Consider the following 20,745-nt stretch of genomic DNA (forward strand, 5'->3'; position numbering starts at 1 on the left):
GGCAGTTGACGCTAAATAACGAAAAGTGTGAGGTGGTCAACGTGAGTTCCAAAAGAAATCCGTTGGAATTCGATTACTCGATAAATAGTACAATTCTCAAGGCTGTCAATTCAACTAAGTACCTGGGTGTTAAAATTACGAACAACTTCAGTTGGAAAGACCACATAGATAATATTGTGGGGAAGGCAAGCCAAAGGTTGCGTTTCATTGGCAGGACACTTAGAAGATGCAACAAGTCCACTAAAGAGACAGCTTACACTACACTTGTTCGTCCTCTGTTAGAATATTGCTGCGCGATGTGGGATCCATACCAGGTGGGTTTGACGGAGGACATTGAAAAGGTGCAAAAAAGGGCAGCTCGTTTTGTATTATCTCGTAATAGGAGAGAGAGAGTGTGGCAGATATGATACGCGAATTGGGATGGAAGTCATTAAAGCAAAGACGTTTTTCATCGCGGCGAGATCTATTTACGAAATTTCAGTCACCAACTTTCTCTTCCGAATGCAAAAATATTTTGTTGAGCCCAACCTACATAGGTAGGAATGATCATCAAAATAAAATAAGAGAAATCAGAGCTCGAACAGAAAGGTTTAGGTGTTCGTTTTTGCCGCGCTCTGTTCGGGAGTGGAATGGTAGAGAGATAGTATGTTTGTGGTTCGATGAACCCTCTGCCAAGCACTTAAATGTGAATTGCAGAATAGTCATGTAGATGTAGATGTAGATTACGATTTATCGTGTAAATGATACATGGAGCATGAAACTAACTGGAAAGTACCATTGTGATAGCATTTTTCAGATAATTAACTCCGTATCTTACTAAGTTTAGGTGAATAATATTTCCATTTAGTCTGGCTGCAAACAGAAACAAACAGAAACATAGAAACGGTTTTGGTGAATTAGAAACAACTAAATACCGACTGGGAAAAATTTAACGACTGGAGAAATATCTACAATAACACAAAAACATTATGGGCACACACCTTGACCTTACAAAGGCTGTGGAAAGGGGAGATTGGAGGGGGGTGGGGTGAGGGATTTTAAGCAAATTACACTTACTGTTTAACAAAGGATTTAAGTTTTTAGATTTGAGACTTGACACCATACTGTCATTTTGTCACTGATTTGAATTCACCTGCTGGAGCTACAATTTTATCACGAATAATACAGTGAATTAAATATTGAAGCGAAGTATCTTGACATACTTGCAAGTTTAATGTCAATACGCATCTGTTCATACAGAATACTTTTAAACACATGCTTCAGTAACTGCTCATAATTGGAGGTAAAAACAATAATACTGTCTTACAGTTCTGAAAAAACAACAGTAACAGCATTGAAAACACAACAGTACCAGTATTGAAAAAACAACAGTACCAACTTACAGGCAAAATTGCTTGGATGTTCTGATTGGCATCAGCAATGGACGCAAGGTACACCAGATTACGGTGTAGTATTTGCTGGTATCTAAGGAGAAAAAAAGATACAAAAAGTCACTGTAACTGTACACAAAATGGAAACTGATTAAATGTTTTACAAGACATTTGATTTTTTCATATAAATCAAAGAAAATCAAAACATCAGTGTTTACAATAAAATACACTCCTGAGAACCTGCAATGCTTGTGAATGTAGACTGTAGAAATATGAAAGTTTCCCCATAACAGCCAAGTTTGCAAATACAAGTTGTAAAATGTAATTCTGATACTGGATAACAGTGACAGTTTTATTATTCCATGTTCTTTATAGGCCCAAAAAAATATTTACAAAGAAACATGCTACAAAATTAATTATAGTTTATTCAGGAATCAGGACACAACTTTTAGTTTTCACAAATGTACCAGTGATAAACTTCAGTCACAGGCAAATGGCAAAACCGGTAGAAAATGGTAAGGCTTGTTTTTACAGTCATTGTAAATAATGTTAGATCCTATATTACGATGTTTCATTGTGTTGATGGTCAAAGTGGTGACTTCGCACTGTACTTTTTAAAAAAATGGATGAAGCCTACCCATCAAGTATGCAAAAACATCAGGTACATGATATGCCACTCTGAATAAAAAAAAATGGGAGATATTTTTTAAAGGCTATGAACACACATGATTGACAAGCAAACTCTTGGCCAACAATGGATAAATTCACAACAGGATCCTGAATTTTTAAGAGAACACAGCTCAGAGCTTCATATGAAAACAAAAACAATTTTACAAATCTCTTACTGGCTGGGCACAAAATCAGCTTCCACCAATAAGATTATGCAGTGCATGAGTAGCACACACAACTGCTTATAAAAATTGTAACATGATTACAAAATGTGTATAAATCAGAAGTACTATTAATAATGCCTGTTTAACAGTCATCTTATAAAAGAATATAATGGCAGTATTCTTATGTTCAGCTAAGAATTGGTTTTAGAAGCAATAAATTATGCATATGACGCTGGCTTGGTTATGGGAAGGTGACTAAACCTTTATGCTTTAATATTTTCCACAAACTATTATCAGTCTATACTAGTTTCTTTCTCTAGGGATTATAATTTTCTTGATTTCTTTAGTAGAAATGGAAGGTAAGATGAAATTGCTTAAATGGTTGGTTGGTTTGAGGATTAAAGGGACCAAACTGCATAGGTCATCGGTCCCTTTGCTTAAATGTTTATACTATGTTTCTTGATATGTGTAAGAGAGCTTTTTTTCCTTTGGATATTACTGTATTAGTATTCTTTGAAGTGCTTAGAAATCAGTTATTGAAAATTAATGTTATCAGCTCCACATAGGCTATAATACATTTGACTTGTTCAAAATTAAGCAAAACAAGTCAGTTTGCATGCTGTATGTACATGGCTAGTAAGTGGTTATGGCTACATGTTCGCTTTTGAAATAGTGATATATTTGTTTTAGACATGTTATTAATTTCCAACTAAAAAAATTCTTCTAGAGAATAGTGTCCAGAAAAAATTATTTGCAATTAGATTTTTACTTTGCTTTGGTCCTTATCAGATAGTATCATGTTATTGGGCAAATGATCAGAGATTTTTCCTGCTGCATACTGAACGCCTTCATGAGCTACTGACATCTACATCTACTTGGATGCTCTGCAAATCACAACTAAGTGTCTGGAAGAGGGTGCATCGAGCCACCTTCACATAATTCTCTATTATTCCACTCTAGAACAGTATGCAGAAAAGACTAACACCTATATCTTTCCGTGCGAGCTTTGATTCCCCATATTTTATTATGATGCTCATTTGTCTCTGTGTAGGTCGGTGTCAACGAAATATTTTCACTTTTGGAGGAGAAAATTGGTGATTGAAATTCCACGAGAAGACGCCACCATAAAGAGAAACACCGTTGTTTTAATGATGTACACCCCAAATCCTGTATCAGCTTTAGTAACAAGTAATGACTGCCGAAGTTTCTTCTAGTTACTGATTATTTATGATAATCTTAATAAGCAAATATAAGGTGTGCAACCCAAAAGTTTCCAGAATGTATGTGTAGTTGGTGAAGTCTAGCTTGTACCATGAAACACCACCAGTTGGCACATAATACATCCTTTGAGAGCTAGTAGTACAAGCAGTTTTGTGCTACATGGTTGCTTTTAGTTTTTGTGTACATTTCTCCATTCTCTTGAGTTGCGTGTCTTGCAATACTAATGATGGCGGGTGACTGTGATCAATGAGTGAGCATAACCTTTTGTTTCAGACTCAGAAAAATTTCTACAAAACATATGACAAGCTGAAGCAAACATTTGGGGAAGACATCTTAGATCATAGACAACTTATGACTGTCTTAAACATTTTTAAGATGGCAGAACACAGTCTGATGATAATCCCATTCAGGATGGCTGTCAAGCAGCATTACTCCTGAAAATGTCACTCCTGTGTGGAATACAGCAGTGATGGAAAATCATATGCAAACCATAAAGGACATATATGCAATATCATGAGCCCATCTTATGTGACATGTCAGGTGATTTTTGTCTGACACAAGCAGGGTAGAAGCATCAACTCCTCCACCATGGTAATACGAGGTCATGCACTGCGTTGATCACAAAGGAGTTTCTCCCGAAAAACAAGATGACAGTTAACAGTTTTTGATGTTGCTGGGCAACAGGCATACAATAATTTTTACATGAACACACCACCATTTGACTGGATTGACATTTACTTAATTACGACCCAGGTTTCGCCCTTTTATGCTATTTTCAAGTGATTAAGTTTCTGTCATTAACGTACATTGCAGGACATACTCTGTGTAAAATCGAACTGGTATCCCATCAGGTCCAGCGGACTTTCCTCTTTTGAGTGATTTTGTTTTTCTATCCCCCTGTCATCTATTTCGATATCTAGCATTTTGTCATCTGTGCGACAATCTAGAGAAGGAACTACAGTGCAGTCTTCCTATGTCAAACAGCTTTGTAAAAAGACATTTAGTATTTCAGCCTTTACTCTGTCATCCTCTGTTTCAGTACTATTTTGGTCACTGTCCAGACATTTTGTTTTGATTCACCTACCGCTTTGACATAAGACCAAAATTTCTTAGGATTTTCTGCCAAGTCAGTATATAGAACTTTACTTCCGAATTTGTTGAATGCCTCTCGCATAGCCGTCCTCACACTACATTTTGAATTGTGTAATGTTTGTTTGTCTGCAGGGCTTTGGCTATGCTTATGTTTGCTGTGAAGTTCCCTTTGCTTCGGTAACAGTTTTCTAACTCTTTTGTTGCACCACGGTGGCGCTTTACCATCTCTTATGATCATGCTTGGCACATACTCATCTAATGCATACTGTACGAGGGTTTTGAACTTTGTCCACTGATCCTCAACACTATCTGTACTTGAGATACAACTTTTGTGTTGAGCCATCAAGTACTCTGAAATCTGCTTTTTGTCACTTTTGCTAAACAGAAAAATCTTCCTACCCTCTTTAGTATTTCTATTTACAGCTAAAATCACCAATGCAGTAATTGCTTTATGATCGCTTATTCCTTTTTCTGCGTTAACTGTTTCAAATAGTTCGGGTCTATTTGTCACCAGAAGGTCTAATATGTTATCGCCACGAGTTCCACGAGTTGGTTCTCTGTTTAACTGCTCAAGGTACTTTTCAGATAATGCACTTAAAAAAAAATTCACTGATTCTTTGTCCCTGCCACCCGTTATAAACATCTGAGTCTCCCAGTCTATATCTGGTAAATTAAAATCTCCTCCCAAAACTACAACATGGTCAGGAAATCTAACTGAAATATTATCCCAATTTTCCTTCAGGTGTTCTCCCACAACAGCTGCTGAGCCAGGGGGCCTATAGAGACATCCAATTACCATGTTTGAGCCTGCTTTAACCGTGACCTTCACCCAAATTATTTCACGTTTCGGATCTCTGTCAATTTCCTTCGATACTATTGCACTTTTTATTGCTATATACACGCCTCCCCCTTCACTGTCCAGCCTGTCTCTGCGGTATACATTCCAATCTGAATTTAGAATTTCATTACTGTTTACATCTGGTTTCACCCAACTTTCTGTCCCTAGTACTATGTGACCATTTATTAATGATAGCAGTTCTGGGACCTTTCTATAGACGTTCCTGCAGTTTACTATTACCACATTAATATTGTCATTCCCTGTTGCATTTTGTCTACTGCTACCTTGCTGCATCTCAGGAGGCGTCTTGTCGGGCCTAGGGAGGGAATTCTCTAACCTAAAAAACCCACATGTGCACTCCACACGTACTCCGCTACCCTTGTAGCCAATTCCTGTGTGTAGTGCACGTCTGACCTATTCAGGGGGACCCTAAATTTCTCCACCCGATAGTGGAGGTCAAGAAATTTGCACCCTAGATCTCCGCAGAATTATCTGAGCCTCTGGTTTAAGCCTTCCACTCGGCTCCAAACCAAAGGACTACGATAGGTTCTGGGAACGACACTACAAATAGTTATCTCCGATTCCACCCCGGCGAGTGAGGCTTTCCATGTTCACCAACTCCGCCAACTTACTGTATGAACTGAGGATGACCTCTGAACCCAGAAGGCAGGAGTCACTGGTGCCGACTTGAGCAACAATTTGCAGTCGAGTGCACCCAGTGTTCTCTATAGCCGCAGGCAGGGCCTCCTCCACATCTCGGATGTGACCCTCCGGCAAGCAGACAGAGTGAACACTGGCCTTCTTCCCCGACCTTTCCGCTATTTCCCTAAGGGGCCCCATCACCCGCCTAGCATTGGAGCTCCCAATCACTAATAAACCCCTCCCCCTGTGTGCCTGCTTGGACCTTGCTGAAGGAGCAGCCACATGTCCACTCACAGGCAGAGTGGGCGGTGCCACATGGCCGGCCTCCACATTGACCCTCCGCCTCATGCAACGTGAACGCTGTTGAACCCGCCACTCCCCTTGGGGAGAGGGTTGCCCAATCGTGCCTGATAGCCGCGAAGATGTCTCGACAGCAGGGACCATGGGTGAAGCATGTAACACCTGGGGTGTACCATGCGATGCACCAGACTCCCCACTGCCGCTACACTCCGAAGCAGCAGCCTGAAGATGGCTGACCGTGGCCATCATCATGTTCAGTTGTTCGCAAACAGTGGCCAGCTCCTCCTGCATCCGTACACAGCAGTCACACATCCTATCCACCCTAAGAAATCAACAATTTACTGTAGAGAGTTAAGTAATCAACTTTTAACCAGACTACTAATTCACTAAAGGTGGCTGATAACTGACTAACTGTGGTTACTAGACACTTCTTGTTGGAAACAATGAAAATAAACACTAACTGTCTCTGGACTGTATTCAAAACGAACACGAAATCTATGGAACACTATTACTAGTACCCAAAAATTAAAGCTTCCTAAAAGAAAAAAACACACGGAAGAAGAAGTGACAAGTAAGAAAATACTCCTTTACATATGACACACCTGTTTCTTCATCTAGTTCACAGAACATATATATCCTGTCTACTTCTTTTAGCTGTCCTTTGTACTTAGTAATAATTGTTGACAGAACTACATCATGAAATATCAGTTTCAATGTGGATACCCTCGAAGAAGTGAGCTTTCTAAGAATGCTCCAAAATCAAACAGTAATACGACTTAAGTCCTTGTGACTTTGATTTGATTCTGACGATGAAGGAACCACTTCATGGCATTTGCTTCAGAACTGTTCCAGAGATTCGACAGGCAGTAGACCGCTCCATTTGCACAATCAACAGAACAGGCTCTGCTAATGGTAGTAAGCCTTCCACATTGCTGGCAACGAGTTCTACATAATGCACACTTTGAAGGACAGTAACAGGTGCAAACATTTAACTCTTTTGTATTGGTTGTGAATAAATAGGTGCCACTATTTAAGTTCCAACCCTTGTATAATGAGTGCACAAGAGTCCAATATGCATTATTCCATTGGTTGTTGAACAGCTGTCAATTTTTCATCCAGGTTTCACTTACCTATGCTAGTACTGGCTGCATCTACATCTACGACTACATATATACTTCACACGCCACACCCACATGGGTAGGCATGCATGTTAATGCGACCACTTCTGGGATGGAGAGGTATCCTGGCCCCCACACTGAATCTGCCTGGTAGGTTAACAACAAGGGGTCAGTGTATTGGCCAGCCTAGATGTGGTTTCCCACATCCCAGGAGGTGAATACTGGGATGGTTTACGTGTTTGGACTCTGATAATATGCAAATATTTAGAAAACCTTCTCAAACTTGCACGCAGAATTTACTCTATACATAGACATACTGAGTACACTGTTTCTGCTCTGTAGGGTGAATAGGAGACTCATGACCTTGGCTGTTTGGTCTCCTTAAACACTTACTCAGTATCAGCATCATATGGTGCATAATGGAGGGTTCCTTGTACCACTAATAGTCATTCACTTTCCTGCTGCATTTGTAAATGGAACAAAGGAAAAATGGGGTTCTGCATGACTCTACACGAGCCCCAATTTCTCTTATCTTGTCTCTGTGGTCCATCAGCAAAATGTATATTGGTGGCAATAGAACTGCTCTGTCATCAGCCAAAATGACAGTTCTCTGAATTTTCTCAATAGTGTTTAGTGAAAAAAAACATAAGTCACCCTCCAGGGATTCCTGATTGAGCTCCAAAGCATCTCTGTAAAACTTTTGTGTTGATAGAACCTACCAATAACAAAACTATCAGCATATCTCTGAATTTCTTTAATCCAACCTGGCGGGGATGCCAAACACTCAAGCAGTCAAGAATGGTTCACACAAGTGTTCTACACGCACTCTCCTTTACAAATGAGCTACATTTTCCTAGAACTGTACCAATAAACTGAAGTCAACCACTCATCTTCCCTACTATTGACCTTATGTGCTTGTTCTATTTCACCTTGCTGTGCAATGTTATTTAATTGACTTGATTGTGTCTGGCAGCACACCACTAACAGTATTGAAACATTACAGGATTGTTTGACCTACTCATCTGCACTAATACACTTTTTTCAACATTTAGAGCTTGCTGTCCTTCATCAACCAAATATATATATCTACTATGTCTAAATAATCCTGTATCATCCTACAGTCACTCAATGACAACACTTTCCCATACACTACATTGTCATCAGTAAACAGTCCCAGACTGCTGCTCACCTGCCCTATTCATCAGATCAGTTATGTATACAAGAATAAGAGGACACACAGGTTATAGATTTTCCATTTAATGCATATTGGGAATTTACTTTTGAATACAGCATTCAGTTTCCCAAATGAGCTCCAAGCCCTCCTGTTTATTTTTTTAAGTGTCCATCTGCTTGTTATTTTCATGTGTCCAAATTATAAAAATTTGTCAGTTGTTTCTGTAAGTTCATTACTGATCTTTACTATTTTCCTACTGGTATACTGATTGTGCCTTATGTCGTCTTTACTGAAGTTAACCTTCAGGCCAATTTCTAACTTGGTCAGTTCAATTCCTCCATCTTTTGCTGAAGTTCCATTGGATTTGTAGCAAGCAGAGCAGTGTTATCTGTAAAGCAATGATGGTTTGGATAAAATCCAATATGCTGTCCCTGCTTGAAAGCAGATTAATGATTTGAAGATCTCTTCCAACATGGCAGAAAAGTGTTTAATTGAAATGGAGTCATGTCGCATAACTCCTTTCACAATTCCTAACTTTTCACTCTCTTGATGTAATTGGAAGCTGTCACATAGTTGCATATATTATTCAATAAACTAATGTAGGCAGAATCTGGTCTTTGGTTTTCAGTTGCTGAAAATGTTATTGTGACAAAGTCAAACAGTGTTACACAGCCAACACCCATACAAAGTGACATCTGATATTCTTTGCTTCTTTCTAAGACTTCACTGATAATCTGCAGATATACCCACTTCTAGAGATAATTGTTCCTTCCCCAGTTAAAGTATTAAGTTTTTCTAGGTAATTAGTACGGATTTTTTTGTAAAAATCTTGTATACCAATGAAAATAAGGCTAATGGACCTGTAGTCCTTCACAGTTTCCTTTCTCCATTTCTTATTGATTACAAAAATTTCAGCATTTTTAACTATAGCACTATTTCAACTATCCTTTTATACACCCATAGTACAAACGGCAGTGCAAAAATTCCAGTTTCATCATTTCTCCCCCTGTTTTTATCATTTCACTATTATCCCATCATTTCAAGGGGTTTTCCTCTTCCCAAGCACCAAATTGCTTATAATCCTACATCAGCTAGTAAAATTTCTGGAATAAACTCAATCTCAAAAGTCTATTATCTAGGATTAGTTTCTTTAGAAAACTCAAACAATTTTTGTATAGTTTCCTGGTTCATTATAAGAGTGACATCTGACATACTGATTGATGTAATATGACGTTTAAATGCCTGTTTTCTTTTCATTATACATTATGGTTGTAATTTAACTTCTACTACTTGAACCAGTGTGGATGGACAACTATTTACCTTATGGTTACCCAACTTAACAGGAATGATGTTCAGACTGTACGCTCCAGGTTTTGCACTGTCAGTAATGTTACTGTCATGACTTGACATCAGGCACTGGTACTGGTAAGGGATGTAGGGTTGAAATCCAGGCATCAGTGTGCATCACAGTTGCAGAACTCAACACAGACATGGACAAGATGAGCAGGTCTTTACTTATATGAGGGCTGTTCAAAAAGTAAGATGACTTTTCAAACTGCGCGGACAATGTACATTTGATTATCGTTCTTTTTTTCTGCTATGTTGGTACACATGTCCCGAACATACATTCACAGTTTCAAGTGTACAGCATATTTTGTTTGTTTGACAGACAGAAAAGTTAGATGTGTTTTAGAGTGCTTGATGATTTTTGATTATTATAAAAAATGGAGCAAAAAATTTGCATCAAATTATGTGTGAAAAATGGAATCAAGTGTTCTAAATCAGTTGACAGTGCCATACGGTGAGTCTGCTCTGACTGGGAAGATGCAAATGACGAAATCTGTTCTAGACGCTCCAGCACATCAACAACAGATGATAACGCCGAAGTTGTAAAGAAAATTGTTTTGGAAAATTACCATAAGAGAATTTCTGTGGATGTTGGCATATCGGTTGGCTTGTGTCATGCAATTTTTTGCACATTAGACTTGCGTCACTGAAGTTTGTTCCAAAAGTTTTCAATTTTGATCAGAAGAACCATCGCATGAGCATCACTCAGGAGCTCCTGAATGACATCACTGATGATCCTGATTTGCTCAAAAGGGTCATAACTGGTGACAAAACATGGGTTTATGGTTATGACAGTGAAATCAAAGTCCAATTGTCTCAATGGAAGCATCCTGGAGACCCAAGAGCAAAAAAAGCATGCCAAGTTTGATCAAATGTCAAAGTTTTGCTCACTGTTTCTGTTGTGACATTGCCACGAGATTTAAAAGTGCCGCTACGTCAGTACGTGAACACGGTGATAGAGGCGCTCCGCAGCCCGGCTGAGCGCGGGAGCGCCACCTGGCTATGAACGGCGCCGGCCGCATGTCACGGCACAGCAGTCTAATGACAGATACGGAGTGAATAGCATGTAACCCGCTATTGTTCCTACTTTGTGTATCCACGCAATTTATTAGTGATTAAAGGTTATAACACTTTTTGGCGACGAGGATGGGATTTTTTTTTCCTGCGTTGTGGCATTGTGTGCTCGTGTCGGGGCCGACATGGAACAGCTTCTGCAAGCGCTCATTGAACAACAAACACAGCTGACGGCTGCTATTCAGGCACAGCAAACACAGCTGACGGCTGCTATTCAGGCGTTGTCAATGTCGCTAACTCATAGTCTGTCTTCCTCTTCTCCGCCTCCGTTCCCTCCTTACGACGAGGCCGCTGAAGACTGGGAGGATTATGAGAAGCGTTTGCGGCAACACTTCTTGGCTTTCAGCGTTGTCGACGCTCCTGTGTGTAAGTCGTTATTTCTATCTTGGATTTCCCCACGGATCTATCAGCTGCTATCTCAGTTAGCCCCTCTGCGGGAACCTGCCTCTCTGTCCTTCCAAGAAATGTGTGAATTATTGTCTAACTATTACCGAAAAAACAACAACGTCGTTGCCGCCCGCGTGGCGTTCTACCGGTGGCGTAAACAGCCCCATCAATCTTACCGGGCTTGGGCGGCGGAACTACACGGTCTGAGTAGGAAATGTCAGTTTGACACGGACACTCATCATGAGTCTTATGCTGAATCAATGGTTCGGGACGCTATTCTACGGCTTGCTCCTGATAAAGAAGTTCGGCAACGTGCCTTACAACTGCCAAACCCGTCGTTGTCGGAAGTTCTCAGCATCGCTCAATCTTTTGAAGTGTCTCACGCTGCTGGTGCACAAATAGACGCGTGGTGTGATGTGGGCGCTGTACAGACCACGTTCGACGCGGACAATTTGCCTGTTTCACAGGCGAACGACGATGTGGCGGCGGTTCACTCGCGTCAACAACGTCGCGTTGGGCCACCACGCTCGCAGCGAAAACAGCAACCACAGAAGCAGGTTCGTTCCGCACTTCCTTCTTGTCCACGTTGTTTCGTACAGCATGACAGGGCCGCGTGTCCAAAACGTTGGGCCATGTGTAATTCATGTAGGAAAAAAGGCCACATTGCTTCTTTGTGTCAGTCCCCTAAAGTTCCCGTCGACGAGGACGAGGCATCGGACATGGATGTTAACTGTGTGCTTTCTCAAACAAATAAGTTGTTTGTTACTGTTCGTGTTCTGGATAAAGACGTTCGCATGCAAGTGGACACTGGCTCTGCAGTAACTCTCATTAATTCTCGCACGTATTTGGAGTTGGGCTCCCCTCCCTTGTCTCCAGTTACGCGAAATCTGTGAACTTATAATAAGCAGAAAATTCCTATTGTTGGCCGGTTTGATGCTTCCACTGCCTACAAGTCTGTTGTTTGGCCCCTCACGTTTTATGTGGTGGATCATGCGGGCACGGAAAACTTGTTCGGTTATGATGCTTTCCAGTTGTTCGGGTTCTCCATTGATGATGATGTGCACCTCATATCTGAGGATATTCTGTATCAACAGCTGGATGGATTGTGTTCTGAATTCTCGTCCATGTTCTCTGCTGGTCTGGGTTGGGCCAAGGATTTTGAAGCCCACATTACTCTTAAACCTACAGCTCGCCCTAAGTTTTTCCGGGCACGCCCTATTTCGATGGCGTTGCGTGTGCCTGTCAAGGCTGAGATACACAGGTTAACAGCTTCAGGGAGTCTCCTTCCTGTTACCCCCCAGCGAATGGGCATCGCCAATCGTGGTGGTTTCTAAACCAAATGGGAGTCTGTGATTGTGCGGTGATTTTAAAGCCACTGTCAATGCTCAGAGCCTCGTTGACACTTATCCTCTTCCCCGTCCTGAGGAGTTATTTACCAAGCTCGCTGGGGGCCAGTTCTTTTCCAAACTTGACTTATCTGAGGCGTACCATCAGTTGCCTTTGGATGCTTCTTCCAAGGAATTCCTCGTCATCAACACTCCTTGTGGGTTGTATCAGTACCAGCGGTTACCATTTGGCGCCGCTAGTGCGCCGGCCATTTTTCAGCGGTTTTTGGAACAGCTCATGGCCTCCGTTCCCGGCTGCATCAACTACCTGGATGACATTGTTGTCACGGGGGCCTCCGCTGAGGAGCACCTTCGCAATTTGCGTTCACTGTTTCGGGTTCTGCATTCGGCTGGGTTGAAGTGCAATCTGGACAAGTTACAGTTCTTCCAACCCTCCATTGTTTATCTTGATTTCCACTTGTCCCGTGAGGGTATACATCCTCTACGACAGCACGTTGCAGCCATTACCGCTCTACCCCGGCCGTCTACGGTCAAAGAACTTCAGGCGTTTCTTGGCAAGATTGCTTATTATCACAAATTCATTGCCTCCGCGGCGGCAGTGGCTCATCCTCTGCATCAGCTGTTACGCAAAAACGTTTCTTTCTGCTGGTCCGACGAGTGTGAGCAGGCTTTTGTCCGCCTGAAGGCTCATTTGCAGTCGGCGCCTTGTCTTGCCACATTCCGTCCGGGTCAGCACTTGGTTCTGGCGACTGATGTGTCACAGTATGGCCTAGGGGCTGTTCTCGCCCATCAGTATGAGGATGGGTCGGAACGACCCATCGCCTACGCTTCCAAGACCCTCAACGATGCCCAACGGCGTTACTCTCAAATCGAAAAGGAGGCACTCGCTATCATTTATGCTCTAAAAAAGTTCAGCGTTTTTTTGTATGGTTCTAAGTTTCACCTCATCACCGACCAAAAGCCGCTGGTCTCTCTGTTCGTCGCTTCCAGATAAGGCAGCTCACCGCCTGCAACGTTGGGCCTTATACTTGTCTCGTTTTCACTATGAAATTCACTATCGCCCCAAGGCCCAGCACGCCAACGCTGACGCGCTGTCGCGTTTGCCGATGGGGCCCGACCCGGTTTTCGATCGAGATGAACTCCTCTGTTTCCACATTGATGAGGAAGAACGTCGTGCGGTCGAGGGTTTTCCACTTACAGGTTCGCAGGTTGCGTCGGCTACTGCGTGGGACCTGGTCCTGCATCAGGTGATCGGTTTTGTTCAACGGGGTTGGCCGGACAGGACCAAGGCCCGGGCATCGGATCCCCTTCGCAACTACCATGCCTTGCGCCTTCGTCTGTCTGTTCGTGAGGGTGTTGTTGTTCTGGGCACGGATGGCGCATCTCCACGGGTCGTGGTGCCAGCCTCTCTTCGCAAAGATGTTCTCAAACTATTGCATGAAGGCCATTGGGGGATTTCTCGGACTAAGTCCCTGGCCCGCAGGCACGTTTATTGGCCCGGTATTGATTCGGACATCGCCCACATGGTCGCTGCGTGTGGTCAGTGTGTTCAACAACTGGCTGCACCTCGTACTATGCCCTCTCCGTGGCCTGATCCGGCGCAGCCGTGGGAACGGGTGCACGCTGACTTTGCCGGCCCCTTCCTCGGCACTTATTGGCTACTGTTGATTGACGCCTTCTCGAAGTTTCCGTTTGTTGTTCGATGTCCGTCGCCCACTGCGGCGACGACGCTGGCTTTGTCCAAAATCTTTGCGCTAGAAGGTCTTCCATCCACGATTGTCACGTACAATGGCCCTCAGTTCTCTTCGCAGGCCTTCCGTGATTTTTGTACTGGACACGGGATTCATCATGTTACAGCACCGCCCTTCCATCCGCAATCGAATGGGGAGGTCGAGCGCCTTGTCCGCACTTTCAAAAGCCAGATGAAAAAATTCCTTAGTGATTTTTCCACGGATGACGCTCTGTTGCAATTTCTGAGTTCTTATGGCTTCACGCCTCTGGGTGATTGCAGCCCTGCTGAACTCTTGCATGGCCGCCAACCGCGCACTCTACTGCACCTGCTTCACCCTGTCAGGCCTTGTACTGTGTCCCCTAGTGCGGGAAAATACCCGGTGGGCGCCGACGTGTGGGCACGAGGGTATGAATCTCGCCCTAAATGGATTCCAGGGGTGGTCCAGGCCCTTCGCGGCCGCCGGCTTTGTGAAATACGTACGGACGACGGCATGGTTGTTCGCCATTACGACCAGATGCGCCCACGAGTGGTTGCCACGCTGGTGCCACCGTCCCTTCTTTCGTCTCCACCAGCCCGAGAAGCCAGTCCTGTCGCTGCTGCCGATCTTCCGGGCGTGTTGCTGCAGCCGACGTCGCTACCACTTCCGAGTACGCCGGAACCGGCCCCAGTCGCGACACCGCCTTCTCCGGGACCCATCTCGCTGGGGCACACCCCAAGGTCCACAACACCTATGAATGCTGCTACGGAGTTTTCCCCCATCACCTCGTCCAGGAGGGGCGTTCCACGCGCAAGCTTCTGTCCTGGCCATTTTCGACCATACTCTCGTGTTTCTCCGCGGGATCTTCTTGGGGCCTCCCAAGAGGCCATGGATGTCTCCGCACTGTCCGTGTATCCAAGGAAGTGAGTTTTTTTTTTCAAGGGGGGAAAAGTGTTGTGACATTGCCACGAGATTTAAAAGTGCTGCTACGTCAGTACGCGAACACGGCGATAGAGGCGCTCCACAGCCCGGCCGAGCGCGGGAGCGCCACCTGGCTATGAACGGCGCCGGCCTCATGTCACGGCACGGCAGTCTAATGACAGATACGGAGTGAATAGCATGTAACCCGCTATTGTTCCTACTTTGTGTATCCACGCAATTTATTAGTGATTAAAGGTTGTAACAGTTTCTTTCCAATTACTGTGGCATAGTGCATCATGAAGTTTTGCCTTAAGGTCGTACAGTCAATGAATAGTATTATCTTGACATTATGCACCATTTGTGAGAAGCAATACGCAAAAAATGACGTGAATTGTACATAAACAATTCATGTCTTTTGCAGACAGATTTTTTGGCCAAAAACAACACGACAATCATGCCTCAGCCACCATATTCATTGGATTTGGCCCCCTGCTACTTTTTCCTGTTCCCAAAACTGAAGAGACCTATGAAAGAGCAAAGATTTTCAATGATTGAGGAAATAAAAATTGCATCGCTGGAAGTACTCAAGGCAGTACCAAATAGTGTTTATAAGAAGTGTTTCAAGGATTGGAAGAAATCTTGGCACAAGTATATTGTATCTGTGGGGCATTACTTTGAAGAGAACAACAGGAATATTGATGAATAAATAAATATTTTTTCATAAAAATATTAAGTCACCTTACTTTTGAACACACACCTCGTATAGCTATTTTATCAAAACAAAGTAGCAATATTGCTGCAGCACTTCGCAAGTATCAATGTGTTAAAGGAATATATAGGGGGCCTATTTCCACACTGGCATTCTGCTCGAAGGGGGGGAGGGGGGGGGGGGGGGAGACAGCCAATTGGGCCAGGCTCCAGAAACTGTTAAAGAAGTTACCATCGCCATGGCTGAGAATGTTGGATGCAATTTGCGATTTTCGAGCAGTGCTCGAGCTTGTCACGAAGCCGAACATTCCACGGTCCAAGGTTAGAGAAGTGCTGCAAACAATTGTGAAATGGTATCCATACACACTTCACATTACTCACCAACTTTGCCATGAGATGTAGCCTTTCGAGCAGATTTTGCTCATTTATTTTTTGCAAGGGTTGAAGTTGACAACATGTGGCCTTGTAACATTCTGTGGGTTATGAAGCACACTTTACTCTCACTGGGGCAGTGAACTGTCGCATTTGGGGATCGTCATCACCAATGAACACTCATGAAGTTCCCCTGCTTAGTGAATGTGTCACACTGTGTTTGTGTGCTTCATGACACAGTTCACGTTTGGTCATTTTTCTTCGAGAAACTCAAACCCCAAGGATCAAGTGCATGCAGTGCGAACAGCATACATTCCTGTGATCTGCTTCGTGAACATGTGATCCTTACTCTACACGAGAGAGGTGTACTGGATTCAATTGTTTTGATGCTCAGTGGAGCTACATCTCACATTGCTCATGAGGTTGCTCTGTTACTCCATAAAACAATTAGAGAAAACCAAATCATTAGCCAATTATCCCAAACTGCATGACCACAAGAGCACCAGGTATGAACCCATGTGATTTCTGGATGAGAGGAAGCCTGAAGGGCAGGGTTTATCAACAGGACATCAACAAATGATGGAGGGTAAAGATGAAAATAGCAAGGGAGGCAGCCAACATCCCACCAAAGATGTTTCTGGCAGCAGTGCAGCAATTTCTAGTGCGGTTCAAGGCTGTCATGGATGCAGACAGTGTACTTGTAATCTGGAACATAAACATAGTATGCAGTTGTTTGTTCCCCACTCATGTGGAAATTAAATTGTGTTTCTTACAATGGTTTATTTGTTACTTCTCTTCCGCATGTTCTTACAAATGTTTCCACAAAGTTTAATTTCCTATAGTCACTCATTTTACATGTGTGAGCCTCTCAAGTAGCAAAAGTTCAATTATAACCACCTTGTACTTCTGTTGCTCTGTATTATATCCCTTACAATTCTCTCTTTACACTTTCTGACATATTTCTGTTAACGTTTCCGTACAGATCTGTTTAGTTCTGACAGTTCTACCAGACTTCCATTATCATCTACTTTGAATTATTTTCTCTTCTTTGTCAGCTGTCTTTGTTTTGTTAGTTTCTCTTACCTCTTGCAACATCTGCAGTTGTTTCCAGAATAATATTTGATAAAGCCTCCTTTCTCATATTTAAGTCTACAGTGTCTTCATTATCTAGAGTTTCAAAAGTATTTGTTAATTTTAGAAGATATTCTTCAACTTTTACATCTCCTTTTTTTTAACCAATAAAACTGGATTTGTGGTTAATGTGTTTAGTTCTTTCTAACTCAGTATCTAGTTTTACTTTGCACTTCATCACTAAGAGATCGTGCACTGGATTAAAACTGATACACTCTGTACAATTTGGTTCTTGTTTGATATTACACTGTCAATCTTATTCTTAATTCCTTTTGATCAATTTCAAGTCCATTTTCTGCTTAGGTTTTTTCTTGAAAAATGTGTTTGAAACATACATTTGGTCTTGCTGTTCATGATATTGATCCAATGTTCCCCAATAAAGAGTCATTTTCAACTGGTTCTCTATTTTTACACTATTTCTTATTGTATATTGTGAATTACTTTAATTCTCTTAACTCCTCATGAAGATGTTCAACTTGCTTGTCAAGCTACGGGATGGATGCGCTACAAACATGTACTATTTTCTGTATTTTTTTTATTTATATTTAGTACCATTCTTTATTCTTTGTCCGAGATTACGTCAATATCAACAATTTGATCTTTAATTTTGTTATGGGGGAATGCAGGTTTTCTTGGCAAATTTCACAGATGAATCTTCTTGAGTTATCCGAGGTGCCCCAGTGCGTTTGAGGGGTCCAGATGCTGAGTCCTGGTGCTGCCTGTCTATTCCACCCAAAGCCTTTGCTGTCTCCACATCCAGACATTCCTGACTTATTTTTGTTAACATGACATGACATGCAGAGCTCAGTTGGAAACTGTTGTCTCAATTGAAAAGATCTGTTCTTGCGAAAGGTTTCATGCAGATGGTGTAACTCTGTGTACCAAGATGTTGGGCAAGAGTTGCATTGCACTGGATAGTGGAACCTATTGTTATTTAGATACAGGTTCATGTATGCCTTCCTCCTGTAGACAGATTGTCCCAAATTGCCATCAGTGTTGTTCTTTTTCATAAAGTCTAGGAATGGTACACATCCATTTTCTTCCGCCCCATGGTAGACCCTGTAATCTACCCCTCCTTCTTTGTTGTTCCTACTGTCCACTATGGTGAAGTCTTTTCTGAAAATTCGAAAGGAGTAAGATTTGCAAAAAAACTTTTTACTTATCTTTTCTTGCACAGTTGACCCCAGTTCTTCATGTCTAGGGGTCTGATTCTTGAAGCTGAAATTCTCACATTTTAAGTTCTCATGGTTCAACTGAACTAAATGATTTTGAAAAATGCCATTGCAGAATTTTTGTTTTTACATTAATTTAATTTAATTTTACCATATCATGCTGTCTTTTGAACTTTTACATTAACAAAGCTGAAATTGTATAAGGTTCATTCAAATGAAACCTGATCAGTGTGTCTACCTTTGCTTTACATGTGACACCATGTGACTGCACGTATGGTGGAGCCATCTATTGGTAGGGAGACCTACGCTTGGGCACCATTTGATGTTGCATAGCACTGATGTTGTTTCACACCGAAGAGAAGGTGGTCACAAAAGTTATCATCCACTACCGAACATGTAGGCAAGTAAGCAGGAACAATGAGGAGTAATTCGATTTTTGGCAGCGGAGGGAGTTGGAGGCCATGAAATGTATTGACGAATGAAGGCTATGTACGGTGAGCACGGCCTGAGTTGTTCTAGTGTTGTGGAATGGCACAAACGATTCACTGAGGGGTGTGAGTCACAGGAAAATTATGCTCGTCCTGGAGAGGCTCATCATGTCATCACACTGGAAATGGTTGCGGAAGTGAATGCTTTAGTCTTGGACAACTGCAGAATCACTGTGGATGAGATCCATTGGTTACTGGGTATTAGCGGACATCGATTTGCAATGGACGATGAAGTGTGTGACGGGGTCCACGCCTGGATCTGACAGCAGCCTACTAGCTTCTTCAAGGACGGAATCGACTGGCTAGTGTTGCAATGGGATAAATGTGCCAACAGTCTTGGTGACTATTTTTGAGTATGTGTACTGTGTATAACTACATTTTTGAGTTAATAAAATTGTTACCATCACTTTACACTAGTAACCGGGTTTCATTTAAATGCCCCTTATACATTGTTCGGCCAAAATACAAAAATACGTCCAATCACATCAGAGGAACGCTTGAAATTCCTTCACTCTGCGGTAATAACAATATTCCGATGAGTTTACAAATTTTCTTGACAAATGAATTTCTGTTAGGTTCAATTATTATTTTATAAATGAATCCAGAAAAAAAACATGATAAACGGTACTAGATTGTGTAATTAATAACAGAAATTTTAAGTGTGCCAACTAATTCATGATTTTAAATGTTCCTAAAAACACAATTTTAACTGTACATTCACAGCTAGTACATATCAATTGTAACAACAAAAATAAAGTAATTCCTTTTCATAAATTTTATGCTTGAAATATGACATATTGTGTATAAAATTTTATGAAATTTTTCAGAGAAACAGCTGAGATAACACTGACCTGTCCAAAATTCGAAAAATATTACTGGTATTGACTACTACTGTTGAGGAAAAGTAACACTACAGGAGGATGTCCCTTCACAACCTTAGATTGTCGTGTATGCTGTCAAGGTGGCACAGGAATTCTTGTAGGTCTTCTTCACCATGAGGCCATATTTCAAAGGTGTTGTCTGCATTTCTTTCTCGAGAACTGTTTCCTCAAGGTGTTCTGTACATAAGTTAGCAATGCCTGGTGCTAGAGGGCAACGCTCAGTGACCCATCTATCTTTTCACAGGACTTTCCAACCAGTTTGGAAGTGGATTGTGGTGAGTGCGTATCAAAATAGTTTCACACTGTCACTGCTGAAGTGACACTCTAGTAACTCTAGGGAATCTTCTCATGGGTATCATTTTGCCATGCCAATGGGTCCTGGGATTTGGTGATCAAAGAGGCAGTGAAAATGAGAGTACTTGGTGATGTTGTCAACAAGGACAGCACTTAAAAATGAATTACACTGCAGGAAACACTGCAATTGTGGCTGGTTGCAGAATTTCCTACAGTGTAATTTACAGAAACTGCTGCAGTGTTCTCTAACCAAAATGGATGTAATAATGTAGTTAAAACTTAGCTCCGCATGGAATGTGGTGTTAACAAAAATACATCAGGGGTCTG

At 42.1% G+C, this 20,745-nt stretch overlaps 1 protein-coding gene across 2 annotated transcripts in view; it reads right to left on the reverse strand.

Annotated features, from left to right (window-relative positions):
- LOC126457078 (trithorax group protein osa-like) overlaps positions 1-20,745 on the reverse strand; it is a 111,907-nt gene that overhangs the window by 85,569 nt on the left and 5,593 nt on the right. For both annotated transcript variants that reach the window (XM_050093081.1, XM_050093080.1), the window contains exon 3: positions 1,383-1,464. In XM_050093081.1, the coding sequence (XP_049949038.1) occupies positions 1,383-1,464 (82 nt within the window). The remainder of the gene's footprint in view (positions 1-1,382; positions 1,465-20,745) is intronic.

This window comes from Schistocerca serialis, chromosome 2 (assembly GCF_023864345.2).
Source record: "Schistocerca serialis cubense isolate TAMUIC-IGC-003099 chromosome 2, iqSchSeri2.2, whole genome shotgun sequence".
Classification (NCBI taxonomy): domain Eukaryota; kingdom Metazoa; phylum Arthropoda; class Insecta; order Orthoptera; family Acrididae; genus Schistocerca; species Schistocerca serialis.